General features: G+C 43.0%; 1 protein-coding gene across 1 annotated transcript; it reads left to right on the top strand.

Moving 5' to 3' along the window:
- The first annotated feature begins 1,279 nt into the window (after positions 1–1,279).
- On the top strand, positions 1,280–11,646 carry CALHM1 (calcium homeostasis modulator 1). The gene is made up of 2 exons (XM_056532335.1): positions 1,280–1,828; positions 11,167–11,646. Exons 1-2 carry the CDS (start codon positions 1,280–1,282, stop codon positions 11,644–11,646), a joined length of 1,029 nt encoding a protein of 342 aa, XP_056388310.1.
- The last annotated feature ends 5,272 nt before the right edge of the window (positions 11,647–16,918 follow it).

The following is a 16,918-nucleotide window of genomic DNA, read 5'->3' as shown; positions in this document are numbered from 1 at the left end:
CTAATCTCTAATATATAGATTAACAGAACACAGCGTTGGCCAAGAGCTCCATGATCGCGCGGCCACATCAGCAACATCATCCAGCTATTGGACATTGCCTGCGGGATTGGGGTAGGGTGAAAGTAGAGGGGAAAAAAAACGCAGCTCAAATTCACATCCGTCTTATGTATGATGTACAGGGAACTGAGTGCAGTTCAGTTCAAATATGTTGAGGGAACTGCAGCCAGCTCTTATTATTTAAATGGGGCTGCATTCAGTTCCCTGCACATCTGGCTGACAAGGGAAAAACATCAAAGGGGACACAGAACTATACCAGTGGGTATCCTTTTCTTTCTAAGAATGGGAAAGGGTCCAAGAGGACAGACGCTTGCAATCAAAAAGTGATGGCATATAAATTTGTATATGCCGTGCATAGAATTCCATAGACTTCATAGATCTGTAACATCATAGATGAATATGAACATACACAACTGCATGGTGACTTTGGTCTAGATCAGCGTTTCCTGAACCAGGGTGCCTCCAGCTGTTGCAAAACTACAACTCCCAGCATGCTGGGAGTTGTAGTTTTGCAACAGCTGGAGACACCCTGGTTGGAAAACACTGGTCTAGATTGTCTAAATGGAGTTGTGTGACCTTTCGCAAAGTTGTAGAAGAAACTCAGACACAGCCAAAAATCACGTTAACAATCAAAAACAATTCAATCAGATCCCAGTAAGTACAGCAATTACTATTAATCTGAATATCTAGAAATAAAAGTCATATATGGTATGAGGTATTAGTGTCTGCAGGACGTGAGTGTTTACTAAAGACTTCACATTATTAATTAAGAACAAGTTATTCTGCCTTCACTTTTCGTCTCTCCGGGCAGCGATGAGATGACACGATTGTCACAGCCAGCTCCGTCTAGATTTTGCATAGGTGTGTTAAAGGTTGGGCCTCCCTCTGTGGGAGTGAAGACGTCACAGCAGCATATGCAAACAACTTGACATGTAATAGATTTCAGAGACCAGCCGGGATTGTATATTGAGTGCAGAAGAGACTAAACCAAATTTATTTTGTGATTTATTTGTTTTCTTTCTGTTTTTTTTTTTTTTTATTAACCTTCAAGCCGGAACCATTGGGCAGCAGGCACGTTTTTGAAAGAATAGAAAAGACGAAAAATCTTCCAAACAGGTAAAGGACTCACTGCCCAAAATTAGCTCCTCCACCATAAGACGTCAAACCCTCATAAGGGAGCAGCAAAAGAATTTGTTTGTCTAAGAAGTAGAAAGCCCTCACAATGGATAAATTTCGTATGATCTTCCAGTTTCTCCAAGCCAACCAAGAATCATTCATGAATGGAATATGTGGTATTATGGCACTTGCGAGTGCCCAGCTATACACGACATTCGATTTCAATTGCCCATGCCTTCCGAGCTACAATTTGTCCTATGCCATGGGTGTATTGTGTGTGCCACCTATTGTATTATTTTTACTTGGATTTGTTATGAACAATAATGTCTCCATGCTGGCAGAAGAATGGAAGAGACCGACGGGCATGAGGCAAAAAGACTCGGCTGTTCTGCGATACATGTTCTGCTCAATGACACAACGGGCATTGATAGCCCCGGCCGTGTGGATCTCAGTGTCCCTATTACACGGCGAATGTTTTATATGTGCCTTTAGCACGTCAGTACCTATTGAGACACTGGGAAACATGACTGGAGTCACCCTGTCTGAGAAGGAAATTAAGAGAATGCTTGCCAGGATCCCTTGTAAGGACATTTACGATGGACATGATATCATCCCACAAGAAGTGGCATCAAGATATCTGCGCTGTATCTCACAGGTAACACATGCACACCACGTAATATGCTTGACTAGTACTTTCTCCTTAACTCATTTATTCACAATTGCTTGTACAATATTCTAGGTTATTCTAAGGGAGGGTTTAAACCGCATGTTTACATTGCAATCCGTTCTTTTCTCATAATGTAAGTTAATGAGAAACAGATCCTGTTCTATGTCATACAGCAGCATCCGTTTAAAGCATCCATTAATATATTTAAAAATAACTTTCCTCTTCAAGTGTATAAGACATATATGTTAGGAAGCAAGCTAGGAAGCAAAATCTTAGTCTTTGGATTTGCTAAATAAAACAAATATTTGAAATAGATCTACAGTACAAGATGTGCAGATATATGCAAATAAAATATTTTAGCAACTGCTGTAAGGCTGCATTCACACCTCGTTTTCAGCCCACGGTTGCCGGATCCGGCTGGGGGAGGGGAAAACCGGGTGCTTCCGTACCCCAGCCGGACCAGCGCTGAAATCCATTTACTTTAATCAGCCGGCGGGAGTCAAACGGTATCCGGTTTTGGGACCGGACCTGAAACTGTAGTATACTAAGGTTTTAGGTCCGGTCAGGAAACCGCATTCAGCAGGCATCCCATAACAATGCCCAGGGGGGTCCTGAGACCCTACACACTAACCCCCCCCCCCCCCCCTTGTCGGTGATCGCCGTGACCAATCATGGTTTTTCTGGGGTGAGCGGGTCTCTGGTGACCCGATTGCCCGGAAAATATGAGTGATCGGAGCTGTCAGAGACAGACTCGATCACTCTGAAGGATAGGAGTGAGGTGGCAGGGGTGCCACCTCCTCCTATTCCCTGCCATTGGCAGTTGGGGGGGGGTGAAAGTTCATTTCCCCCGCTCTGCCCACAGATCGAAGTCCGGGCAGAGCAGGGGGGGAAGAAGTGGGATTAAGGGGTAACAATACGATTACCAGGCAGCATGGATGGATGGCGGCACAGACAGCAGGCAGCAGCACAGATGTCGGAGGAGGTTGCAGTGAAGATCTATGGTAAGTGATCTTCACTGTGGCCTTCTCGAAGTTGGAAAACTATAACTCCCAGCATGCCCAGACAGCAAAAGGCTGTCTGGGCATGCTGGAAGTTGTAGTTTTGCAACATCTGGCGGGCCACAGTTTGAAGACCACTGTGTAGTGGTCTCAAACTGTGGTCCTCCAGATGTTGCAAAACTACAACTCTCAGCATGCCCAGACAGTCCAGACATGCTGGGAATTGTAGTATTTCAACATCTGAAGGGGCACAGTTTGGAGACCACTATGTTGTAGTCTCCAAACTCTAGCCCTCCAGATGTTGCAAAGCTACAATTCCCAGCATGCCCAGACAGTCAGGGATGTTGGGTGGTGTAGTTCTGCAACATCTGGCCTCCAGCATTCGTGGACAGTCTGGCATGCTTGAAGTTATAGTTTTGCAACATATGGAGGGCCACAGTTTGGAGACCACTACACAGTGGTCTCCAAACTGTTCTTCTCCAGTCGTTGCATCACTACAACTCCCAGCATGCCTTTCGGCTGTCAGTGAATGCTGGGAGTTGTAGTTTTGCAACAGCTGTAGGCACACTGGTTGTGAAACACTGAGCTAGAGTCTGTTTCATAACTCAGTGTGTCCTCACCAGTGTGCCTACAGCTGTGGCAAAACTACAACTCCCAGCATGCATGGTCTGTCAGTGCATACTGGGAGTTGTAGGTTTGCAACAGCTGGAGGCATCCTCCCCACCCCCACCCCATGTGAATGTACAGGGTACAGTCACACAGGCAGGGGTTTACAGTGGGTTTCCTTCAACAAGTTTGAGCTGCGGCAAATTTTCTACCGCAGCTCGACCCCTGGGGGGAAATTTGTTCGCTGTGAACCCCCGCCTGTGTGAATGTTCCCTAAAAACACTATACTACACTAACACAAAATAAAAAGTAAGACCCTACATATACACACACCCATGCTGCCAAAACAGTGGACAGGTGTCTGACAGATTTTTTGAACAATAGTCCATAAAAATGAAAAAAAATATTTTTCATTTCACACCCCACTGTTCCAAAGGTCTGTCAAATACCAGTGGGTTGTAAATGCTCACTACACCCCTTATTACATTCCGTGAGGGGTGTAGTTTCCGAAATGGAGTCACATGTCGGGGGTGTCCAATGTTCTGGCACTAGGGGGCTTTGTAAACGCACTTGGCCCCCAACTTCCATTCGAACAAAATTCTCTCACCAAAAACCCAATGGCGCTCCTTCTCTTCTGAGCATATTAGTGCGCCTGCAGAGCTCTTTACATCCACATATGGGTTATTTCCATACTCAGAAGAAATGGTGTTCTCCTATTACCCCCTGTGAAAATGAAAAATTTGTGGTAACACCAGCATTTTATTGAAAAAAATAACATTTTTTATTTTCACGTCCCACGTTAACGAAAGTTCGTCAATCACCTGGGGGGGTGTTAAGGCTCACTGAACCCCTTGTTGCATTCCTTGAGTGTAGTTTCCCAAATAGTGTGCCATGTGGGGTGTTTTTTGCTGTTCAGGCACGTGGGAGCTTCCTAAATGTGACATGCCCCCCAAAAACCATTTCAGTAATATTCTCTCTCCAAAAGCCCAATGTCGCTCCTTCCCTTCTGAGCCCTCTAGTGCACCCACAGAGCATTTAACATCCACATATGTCGTGTTTTCTTACTGGAGAGAAATTAAATTACAAATTTTGGGGGGGCTTTTTCACCCTTTTAAAGGGGTACTCCGGTGCTTAGACATCTTATCCCCTGTCCAAAGGATAGGGGATAAGATGCCTGATCGCAGGAGTCCCGCCGCTGGGGACCCCCGTGATCTTGCACATTTGTAATCAGTCCCCGGAGCATGTTCGCTCCGGGTCTGATTACCGGCGACCACACGGCCGGCGGCGTGTGACGTCACGCCTCCGCCCCGTGTGACGTCACACTCCGCCCCTCTATGCAAGCCTACGGGAGGGGGCGTGATAGCTGTCATGCCCCCTCCCATAGGCTTGCATTGAGGGATCGCAGTAGCTTGGTTGTCAATATGATTAACCCTTCACATGTTGTGAATAACAACCTACAGGTGTGGAGGACCGCACGCCAAAATAGTGAATATACCCCAGTTGAAAAATAACTTGTGACAAGCGTAATCGCATATAAAAGTAATTTTATTGGAATATATAATTTAAAAAAATACATATATATATATATATATGAAAACACAGAATCAATTCATAAAGGGTAATATAAAGATAAAAAATACATATATAAAAATGAATTATAAAATATAAGCTGGATACTGGGGTGAGAGAACCTGTATGCCAATAGAATGGGTAAGAAAAAAATATAAAAGTCACAGTGCTGTTAGTGAGCTGCGATTCATATATATAAATAAATTAATATATAGGGGGGTTGCATGCACAAGGCGAGGGAAGAGGGGGGGGGGGGTTGTGTAAGATATGCTCAAGCAAAATGGCAAACACGTGTGGGGATTAAATACCACACAGTGGCCAAAGAAATCAAATAACGTGTAGTAAAGTAATGGGTGAGCAAAGCAAAAAGAATTAAACACAGCACTCTAGTGAGTTAAAAAAAAAAAGGGGTGCCAACAATATATCGTGCAAGTGAAATGGGCAAGGACATGAACATGCAACCCAGGAGGGGATACTGCCTGGGTGACCCAGTATGGTGCTAACAATAAGAAGTAACAAACAACAGGAAGATTGCAGCAATGATATAAATAGCAGCAAATAGATAGCAGCAAAATTGAATAGTGACTAGCAGCAGACAATAGTATAGGCTGGCACAGGACTCCTCGACAAAGCTGCTTCGGCGAAACGCGTCGGAGTTGTGGAGGTGGTCTGGCGTGAGTCCTGTGCCAGCCTATACTATTGTCTGCTGCTAGTCACTATTCAATTTTGCTGCTATCTATTTGCTGCTATTTATATCATTGCTGCTATCTGCCTGCTGTTTGTTACTTCTTATTGTTAGCACCATACTGGGTCACCCAGGCAGTATCCCCTCCTGGGTTGCATGTTCATGTCCTTGCCCATTTCACTTGCACGATATATTGTTGGCACCCCTTTTTTTTAACTCACTAGAGGGCTGTGTTTAACTCGTTTTGCTTTGCTCACCCATTACTTTACTACACATTATTTGATTTCTCTGGCCACTGTGTGGTATTTAATCCCCACACGTGTTGCACATTTTGTTTGAGCATATCTTACACAACCCCCCCCCCCCCTCTTCCCTCGCCTTGTGCATGCAACCCCCCTATATATTAATTTATTTATATATATGAATCGCAGCTCACTAACAGCACTGTGACTTTTTTATTTTTTTCTTACCCATTCTATCGGCATACAGGTTCTCTCACCCCAGTATCCACCTTATATTTTATCATTCACTTTTATATATGTATTTTTTATCTTTATATAACCCTTTATGAATTGATTCTGTGTTTTCATATATATATATATATATATATATATATATATATATATATATATATTTTTTTTTTTTTATTATATATTCCAATAAAATTACTTTTATATTCGATTACGCTTGTCACAAGTTATTTTTTAACTGGGGTATATTCACTATTTTGGCGTGTGGTCTTCCACACCTGTAGGTTGTTATTTTAGTTGCTCTTTTAGTGTGTAATACACCCCCCCCCCCATCCATCAAATATTTTATTTGAGCCCTTGAGGAAAGTCTTTTTCCTTCACATGTTGTGGTCGCATCATGACCACTGCATGTAAAGAGTGCCTGAATTCCATTCACCCCCATTGGCTGAGGCTTATGAATTCCATGGCAACCAGGGGTCTTGTGTAGAACTCCAGGCCTGCCATGGGTGTCTGTGTACCCGGCCCTGCTGTACAGCATGGCCAGGAGCATTGCCTTTCAGAGTTATGCTGACTGGCTTAAAGGGGTACTACCGTGGAAAACTTTTTTTTTTAAAATCAACTGGTGCCAGAAAGTTAAACAGATTTGTAAATCACTTCTATTAAAAAATCTTAATCCTTCCAGTACTTTTTTGGGGCTGTATACTTAAGAGAAATCCCAAAAAGAAATGCATTTCCTCTGATGTCCTGTCCTCAGTGCTCTCTGCTGACCTCTGCTGTCCATTTTAGGAACTGGAGAAAATCCCCATAGCAAACATATGCTTTTCTGGACAGTTCCTAAAATGGACAGCAGAGGTCAGCAGAGAGCACTGTGGTCAGGACATCACAGGAAATGCATTTCTTTTTGGATTGCTCTTTAGTATACAGCCCCTAAAAAGTACTGGAAGGATTAAGATTTTTTTAATAGAAGAATAGAAGTGATTTACAAATCTGTTTAACTTTCTGGCACCAGTTGATTAAAAAAAAAAAAAAGTTTTTCACGGTAGTACCCCTTTAATATAATGCACTAGTGTAGTGATACCAGTGATCTGCTGAATGCTGTCAGTTCCCTTTATACATAAAGCATAAAAAAGACACATGTTTGGTATCGCCATGCCTGTAATTACCCAAACAATAAAACTATTTTATTATCTATACCACACCTTGAACACTGTAAAAAAAAAAAAAAAAAAAAAAAAAAAACATGATTGGGGTATTTTGTTAATCTGTCTCACAAAAATCGAAAAATAAAACAATCAAACTCATACATAATACATATTCCCGAATGCTACCAACAAAAACTATAGTTTTCTCATAAAAAACAAGATCTAACACAGCGCCATCAGGCGAAAAAATAAAACAATTAGTGGACTTGATCAACAATGTTTTACTTATTTATTTAATTTTCTATTGTGGCAATGTAGTAGTAAAAAATATATATATAAACCTGGTATCGCAGTTTTATGCTGGCCCACAAAATAAAATAATAAAATATATTTTTACCATTTAGTGAACAGGGTAAATTTAATTTTTTATTTTATTTTTTCAATTTCCCTAGGAATTAATAAAAATGTATCAATAAGATATATGAACCCCAAAATGTGGACATTATGGCATTAAACAATTTGTCCTGCAAAATACAAGCCTTATATGGCTTCATCAATGGAATTATTAGAGATGATGGAAAACAAACAAAAAAATTGCATGGGAATAAAGGCTCAAAAGGCATGCAAGGGAAAGGGGTTGACAATAAGATCTTTGTATATGCTGTGTGCCAGACTATGTCAGTGTTTACTGTAAGTCCATGCCACTTCTGTGAGCCAGTAACATCTTTGCATATGCTGTGTGCCAGCCTGTGGCCCTGTGTGCAAAACTATGCCAGTAAATTATTAGTTTTGGCTGTGTGCTGGCCAGGTGTATTATAAACCTGACTAGAACAGACTGGTACTCAGCTGCTCCATATACAAAGATATTACTGGCTCATAGAAGTGGCATAGGCTAACAGGCAGCACTGACATTGGATGGGCACACAGATTGGGACAAAACATATACAAACATGTCACTGACAAATAGTCTATATAAAGTAATCTTGGACTGGAGATTGGAGATTAAAGCAGCATCCTGACCTGACCGGAGTGGGAATTACTCTAGTGTTGACTCCCCCCACTCATGATGGCTGTCCAGCAGGGGCGTTACTGGAAACCACTAACCTGGTGCTAAAAAAAAGGCCCACTTACTGCCCCCTATACCAGTATGCACCCATACTTCCCCTATATAGTATTAGGCCCCCATGCTGCCCCCATTTAGTTGTAGGCCCCCAATATAGAAGTAAGCCTCCATAGTGCTTTTATATAGTATTAGGCCCCCAAATAGCAGTAGGCTTCATGCAGTAATATTGCCCCATACAGCAGTCAGCCCCATATAGCATTAGGTGCCTATACTGCCCCCATATCGACTATACTGACTTCTTGTGCGCACACAGAAAATGGAATTTCCGGAAACATTTGGCACGGACATTCTGGACATGTGCACAGCGCAGCAGATTCCTGTTGAAATCAACGGGACTCTGCTGCTCTGGAATCTCCGCAGAGAGATTCTGGACGTGTGAACATGGCCTTAGGGGCACAAAATCTGCACCCAAAGCAACAACAACTCTTCACATGCTGGATAAATAGTCTGCATGAAATTTGCACAGAAATTGACTTGCTGCAGCTTCATTGCTAATTCTTCCCAGCGTTCTTTCTACTGAGTGTCACCAAGACAATCTGATACTTTGTGACCAAGACACTTGCCAAATCACATTCAAAGATGTGCAGCTATTAGACAGAGTATTCCTAGAAACAAGTCTGTCTTAGACTAGGTTTCCACACAGTTTTTATTTTTTTTACTGCCATTTTTTTGAGCCAAAGCCAGAAGAGTATTCAAAGGGAAGGGGAGATATAAAGGAAGGACTTACACTTCTTCTTCCTGCTGAATCCACTTCTGACTTTGGCTTAAAAACTGCAGTGGCAGTTCTCCAAAAAAGACCAAAGAAAAACAAACCTGTGTGGAAACCAAGCCTTAAAGCGTTAATGTCACTGAACAATTCTTGACATGTTGATCACACATGTCAAAAGTTGTTGATCACTCTGGGTCTCACTCCTTAGACCCGCTGCGATCATGAGTTAATAGATGGGTGTGGGGGATCATCACGCTCTATTCCCTGGCTGGCCAAGAGATCCGTCCATTTCTCTGGATAGACTTGTCCAACTAAAAACTCAACTATTTTTGACATATCTGCTCAACATGTCAAGAATTGTTTTTAATGTCAGTAATACTTTAAATAGAACAAGCAGACAGCATGAAACAAGCACAGATGCCCTCAGTGTTTCTAAGAAATTAGAGTTTTAAACATACAGTAAGCCAAGTACCAAGAAATGTTGGTGTATTCCCACATCGTAGCTGCCATGAGCAGGCACTCTTATTTGCAGTGGCCAATGACAACGATTTTCTCAGCAATCTAAGGTATTACTAGTTAAACTGTATGCACACAAACCACTACATGTGGACATAGTTTGGCCTACATGCCACAATCACAATGTGGGAACCCACCCTTGGGCTTGCTTTACATATCCTGAATGTTCAGATCTAAAACATAAATTTTTTGTGTCATATCTGTGACTTTTGTAATCAGGTGCGGAGTAAAGGAAATTCTGCAGCACACGTCATCAGTTCAAATGTAACTTTATTGGCAGCAAAGTGCAGCGCACAGGCCTGTTGCCTGTGCGCTGCACTTTGCTGCCAATGAAGTTATGTTGGAACTGATGACGTGTTCTGCAGAATTTCCTTTTCTCCGCACCTGATTTTGTTTGGATCTCTGGTTACATTGCTCTGAGTGAGTGCACCGCTGGGTTCCCTGTTGCTTGTTAGGATTCGGCTAGCTGGATGTGGATCCTCTGTGTCAGCGAGGGATTGGCGTGGACCGTGTCAGTGGACCAGCTCTAGGTTGCTACTGGTTTTCACCAGAGCCCGCCGCAAAGCAGGATGGTCTTGCTGCGGCGGTAGCAACCAGGTTGTATCCACCGGGAACGGCTCAACCTCGCTGACTGCTGAGAAGGCGTGGGACAGAAGGACTAGGCAGAGGCAAGGTCAGACGTAGCAGAAGGTCGGGGCAGGCAGCAAGTTTCGTAGTCAATAGCAATAGCAGAAGGTCTGGAACACAGGCATTGGACAACACTAAACGCTTTCTCTGGCACAAGGCAACAAGATCCGGCAAGGAAGGAAAGAGGAAGTGAGGTTATATGGACAGGAGCACAGGTGGAAGCTAATCAGACTGATTGGGCCAGGCACCAATCATTGGTGCACTGGCCCTTTAAATCCTAGAGAGCGGAGCCGCGCGCGCCAGAACGTGACAGCCAGGGACCGGGACGGGTAATTGGCTTGGGATGCGATTCGCGAGCGGGCGCGTCCCGCTATGCGAATCGCATCCCCATCGTGAATGTCAGTGCAGCGCTCCCGGTCAGCGGGTCCAAGTAGAGGAGAACGCCGCGAGCGCTCCCGGGAGGAGCAGGGACCCGGAGCGCTCGGCGTAACATTGCTGTTATCCGTGAGTCTGCTTATGTCCATATTCACTCACTGGGATTGACAGTGCCAGCATTTCTATCTACACTTCACATCTGTGAGTTTTGTATTTGTGTGAAAGTAAAATAAAAGTCAGGTGAACATACTTTAGGTGGGGTGATTTCATTTTTTTTTACCACAGTAGAGTTGATGGCTTTCTGTGGACGTGCACCTCGAAAGAGATCTAAGCAGACTGCCTCATGCCTCATACCAAAAACCATCTATAATGTAATTCATCAACACCTCCTATATAACCCACCATGAAAGTTTTTGCTACCATAATCTTTTTAGTAATTCATCTGTAGAGTTCTAGTTGAAAAAATATAACTTTAACCAAACTACTTTCCCTTGTCATTCTTCTAGGCCTTTGGCTGGACCTTCATCCTACTGATGACTTTCTTGGCCTTTCTCATCAGAGCCATTCGACCCTGCTTTACACAAGCTGCTTTTCTGAAGAGCAAATACTGGTCTCACTATATTGACATAGAAAGAAAACTATTTGATGAGACCTGCACTGAGCACGCGAAAAGCTTTGCAAAGCTATGCATTCAACAATTTTTTGAGAACATCAATCGAGATTTCACCATGGGACATACCAACATATTAGAGAAACTAGAGAAATCGGAGAAATCATCAGAGCAAGAAGAAACAGATAAACTCCTAGGAGTTACCAGCCAGGGGACAATAAACACCCTTCTACAGAACTGGCACAAATGTAAACCTCCGCTTAACCTGAATTCATATGAGCATCAAAATGGCAATGGATGTATTAAAAATGATCACCAGTTCAATAATCTCAATGGACCAAAGAAGGAAATAGTAACATATTACAGCAAAGTTTAGAAAAAGGAAAAATATTACAACTAAGCTGCGAAAATGAAATGGTACTGACCACTGAAAAGATAACGAACAAAGGAGAAAATAACTAAGTATATGTTCTAGAATTATTCTCTATGTACATCTTTCCTCTATGGTGCATATTTCCTCTTGTACATCTTTCCTCTATGGTGCATCTTTCTTATGTTTTCAAAACAAGTGTTTTGAAAACAAAAATACCTTAACCGGTATTGAGATATATTCCGCAATGAGGTTACGAGAAGATCAGAGGCTCTATAGCAGGTGAAAGACTAGGGAAACCATTAACAACCAATTCTATGGGACAGGCTTTGGGCATGACAGTAAGTCAGATAACAAGGTCTGTCAATCATCAGTGGTGCCTAGAAGACTCAAAGCAAACAGGACCTACAGTAGTAAGCTTTTTGCAAAATGTTGAAGCCACTATATTCAATGGTTTTCAGTGATAAAAGCTTTCCGAGGGAGACATATAAAATGTGGAAAATTTTACTCAGTATTACAGACAGCATTTTAAACTTGTGAAACATGAAGTTTTGTGATTTATTTTTCTTGCACTGGTGCCTGATTTTTTTTTTATTTTATTTAATTGTAAATAAAAAAATCAAAGACTTTTGTACAGGTATGATATGATAAAACTCATAATAAATAATTGTATAAAAACTCTAAGCTGTTGTAAATAAACAGCAAGGATTGGTTTTACACAATATTATTATATTATTAAGTATATTTGTTCTGTTATATGAAAACTACGGTATTTAAATCTGGGTTATGCACAGATTTAAAAAAAACATAAAACAGTTCAGATTGAAAGATTGCCAATATGATGCCCCTTTACTGTTACTGTATACGTACTATACACAGACCAATATTACCCCTACACAGTGACAATATAGTGATTATGGTGCAGTTACGTGCAGTGACCGCAAGGGGATGTCTTCGCTGATTGGAGTCATTCTCATTCCCTTTCTCTTCCTACTGGTTCGGGCCATCATGGCGACTTCTTCCATGACTTCAAGCCATGAATTGTCTCTACAGAATCTGCCAACGATTGTAGAAAGATCTTAGGCTGTGCACCCCACACCATAGTGCTCAAGTGATAATGCTGCTCTCTTTAATGCCAACACAACAATAGTGGCCCTCAAACAGTTGATCCTAAAAGTGTAGCTTACAAAAGGCAACAACCAATATTGTCCCTCTCAATAGGGAGCTAACCCCGCTTCCCCCCAACAGAACCGCCTCTCCACAACATAGTGGAAAGTACAAAAAAAAACACTCACCTCTCCTGGGCTCTTGTACTGCAGCTCCTTGCCCTGCTGGACACACAGAGTAGACCTCATGACCTCATCACCCAATGTCAGCAGTTGCATCTGATTCCTTCTAGACAGCAAGCCAAAATCTGCCTGCAGGTACATTTGAGAGTGACGGTGTAGGGAGCCAACGGCTCTCTATTCTATGACACTAAAGTGGCTTTACACTAAAGTGGCTTTTGGCCTCGGATCTAGGGCCACAGCTCAATATGGGCTCCTTGGCCACCAAAACCAACAATGTTATCATCTGCCACTGGTGTATAGGAGCATCACAATTTTTTTCTACTATAAATGTCAAGCAGGGCTGGTGCAAGGAATTTTGCCACCCAAGGCTAAACCTAATTTTGCTACCCCCATAGCTCCGCCCCTTGGCCGCACCTTATTTTTTAGCACTATACTTTTAGTGAAAAAAATCTAAAATACAGAGATAAATATTCCCACATACAGTGCCCATATAGAAGCTACATGTATGGACTCACAGGTGATGTCTTCTCTGATTGGAGTTACTTTTCTTTTTCTTCCATATAGCAGGCCCCTCAAATTGCCCAATCTTTCCTCACATTGCCCCCATCTTTCATGACATTGTCCTCATTTTCCTCACATTGACCCCATCTTTCATCGCATTGCACCCATCTTTTATCACATTGTTCCCACCTTTCATTACATTGCCCCATCTTTCACCACATTGCCCCATCTTTAATCACATTGCCCCCATATTCCTCACACTGCCCTTATCTTTTACCACATTGCCCCCCATATTTCTTACATTTCCCCCATATTCTTCACATTTCCCCCCATATTTCTCAGATTGTCCCCATCTTTCACCACATTGCCCCCATATTCCTCACACTGCCCTTATCTTTTACCACATTGCCCCCCATATTTCTTACAATGCCCCCATATTTCTCACATTGCCCCCATCTTTTACCACATTGTCTCCCATATTTCTTACATTGCCCCCATATTTCTCACATTGCCCCCATCTTTCATCCCATTGTCCCCATATTCATCACACTGCCCTTATCTTTTACCACATTACCCCCCATATTCCTCACATTGCCCCCATATTCTTCACATTATCCCCCATATTTCTCACATTGTCCCCATCTTTCACCACATTGCCCCCATATTCCTCACACTGCCCTTATCTTTTAACACATTGTCCCCATATTCCTCACGTTGCCTCCCTTCTTTCATCACACTTCCCCCTTCTTACATCTCATTGACCCCCTTTACATGTGCTAGTGCATTCTTCAGTCTCTCCCCATTACCAGGGGTGCATGACTTGGATGTTGTGCTGCTGTTCTTGCAGTGCCGCAGCTCTGCCCTGTCAGTCTGGCTGGTGACTACAGCAGCAAAGTGATGAGGGAGGGTGCCTGTTCAGTGCCAAAGAGGAGCGCTGTGTGCATGCATGCGCTTCTCAGCCTCCTCTATGTGGCTGCCGGCTTCAGTCAGTGCTGACCAGTGGTGTAACTATAGAGGTTGTAATGGTTGCAATGGCGACTGGGTCTCATAGCCAGGGGGGCCGTAGGGTCCTCTGCCACTACACTATACTATATGCTGTCAGGCTCTCTGGTCGTGCTCTTTGTAGTAAGTGTATTGCGGGCATGGGTCCTTTAAAAATCAGGGCAGGACAGGCCAGGGGCTGCTAGGAGTAGACGTGCATGCGTAGGCAAGCACTTATGCTCCAGGTCAATGACATGTCCCTGCCTCTGTTCAATCAACATCCCCCAGCTGGTGAGCAGCAGCCTCCACCGCCTGGCACCGCGGCACTGATCATCGAGCGCGTGAGTGGTAACCTGGTGGTTGGAGGGTAAGGAATTTGTATTGAGGTGGCCGGGGGAAGGGGAGGTAGGATTGGTATTGAGGAGACCGGGGGAGGGGGGATTGGTATTGAGGAGAACGGGGTGGGGGTTGAGGTTGGACATCCTGTTTAAGGGGATAAAGAAATGATGCATGGGCGGGGGGGGGGGGGGTGTATATGACTGGTGAATGTATGATAGATGTGTGTATATATGCATGATAGATGTATGTATGATTGATGTGTTTATGTATGATAGATGCATGTATGATGTATGTATGATGTATGTATGATTGATGTGTGTACGTAGGATAGATGTATGTATGTGAATGTATATTGATGTGAATATGTATGTATGATAGATGTGAAGATGTATGATAGATTTGTGTGTGTATGATTGATGTTAATATATATGATAGATTTAAATATGTATGATAGATGTTTGTATGTATGATTGATATGTATACAGTGGTCCCTCAACATACGATGGTAATTCATTCCAAACGAGCCATCATTTGTCGAATCCATCGTATGTTGAGGGATTCGTGCAATGTAAAGTATAGGAACCTGTGCTCACCTGTCCCCGCCGCTCGAGATGGTGTCCTGGGCCTCCGCTGGGCTCTCCGCTGTCTTCTCCGGTCCTGACAGATGTGTAAATGTACGATGTATGTATGATATATGTGTGTATGTATGATTGATGTTTATATGTATGATAGATGTGTGTATTATGACAGATGTGTGTATGTATGATAGATCTCACATCTATCAAACATACACACATCTATCATACATACATCCATCATATATGCACACATCCATCAATCATACACACATCAATCATGTCCACATCTATCATACATACACACATCTATCATAGATACACATATTGATCATACATACATCGATCATACATACACACATCCTTTATACATACACACATCTATCATACATATAGACATCTATCATACACACATCATACACACATCTATCATACATACACACATCTATTATGCATACACACATCTATCATACATACACACATCCATCATACATACACACATCTAGCATACATACACCAGTCATATACACATCTAGCATACATACACACATCTAGCATACATACACCAGTCATACACACATTTATCATACATACTCCAGTCATATACATCTCTATCATACATACATACATACATACATATACTGGTGGTGGGCCAGAGGGCAATTGGATACAGGTCAGCCTAGAGCAGGTATTTATGGAGGGGGGCAGAGGAGCCGGGAGGAAGACTTATTGCTCTGGATGAGGATAGAGGGGTCTAGGGGAGGAGAGTGCAGGCCTGGGATTCAGCTGAAAAAGAAACAGTGTGTGACAATATTATTATTATGGGCACAGTGTGTGGCAGTATTATATTCAGGGGGCACGGTGTGTGGCAGTATCATATTCAGGGGGCAGAGTATTTGGCATGGTTATAATGGTGATTGGCTTCATATAGAGGATGAGGATCTGACTGGCAAAGTGATGAAGCTATAATGTCCGGGTGTCAGACCCTGCAAAGAAGATGTAGCTGGAAGAAGACCTGGTGCCTGGAGCAACAGAGAAGACGTCATTCAGGTCAATGATATGATTGTGTATTCTCCTGACTGTCCCATCACTTCTGTAGTCACTTGTAAGTTCTGCAGTTCTGCAGTGTACTTCAATATGTAGCTCTCCATCTGTTACAAAACAACAACTCCCATAATGCCTATTGATGTCCAACAGCTGGAGAGCCACTTTAACCAAGGTGATCAGTGGAGGTCCCAGCAGTCAGACTCCCACCAAAAAAAAAAGAGCTGCTTATTTTAAATGACTGACCCTTGCGTAGGGGGGTGCAGTAAATTTTTTGCATCGGCCCTGTGGTTTCTAGCTATGCCCCTGGTGCTGACTGTGCTGTGTCAGTAGCACAGTCAGATGGTGACCCTATCACAGGACCTGGCTGAACACTGTTCTAGCAGCTCCACCTCCATCCATCATCCAAGACCTTCTGTCCGGAGCAGCGGAGGTGAGGTGATGCTAATGCCCAGATGCAGGCCCTGCTGAGGAGGAGCCGAGCGTGCAGCAGCGGTCAGGACAGCAGTATAGTTAGTGGCACTAACAGTTTTAACTTACTTGTGGGCT

The sequence above is a fragment of the Hyla sarda genome, chromosome 7 (genome assembly GCF_029499605.1).
Source record: "Hyla sarda isolate aHylSar1 chromosome 7, aHylSar1.hap1, whole genome shotgun sequence".
NCBI classification, from domain to species: Eukaryota; Metazoa; Chordata; class Amphibia; order Anura; family Hylidae; genus Hyla; species Hyla sarda.
Note: the sequence above shows the minus strand (reverse complement) of the source record. Positions and strands in the feature narration are given on the sequence as shown.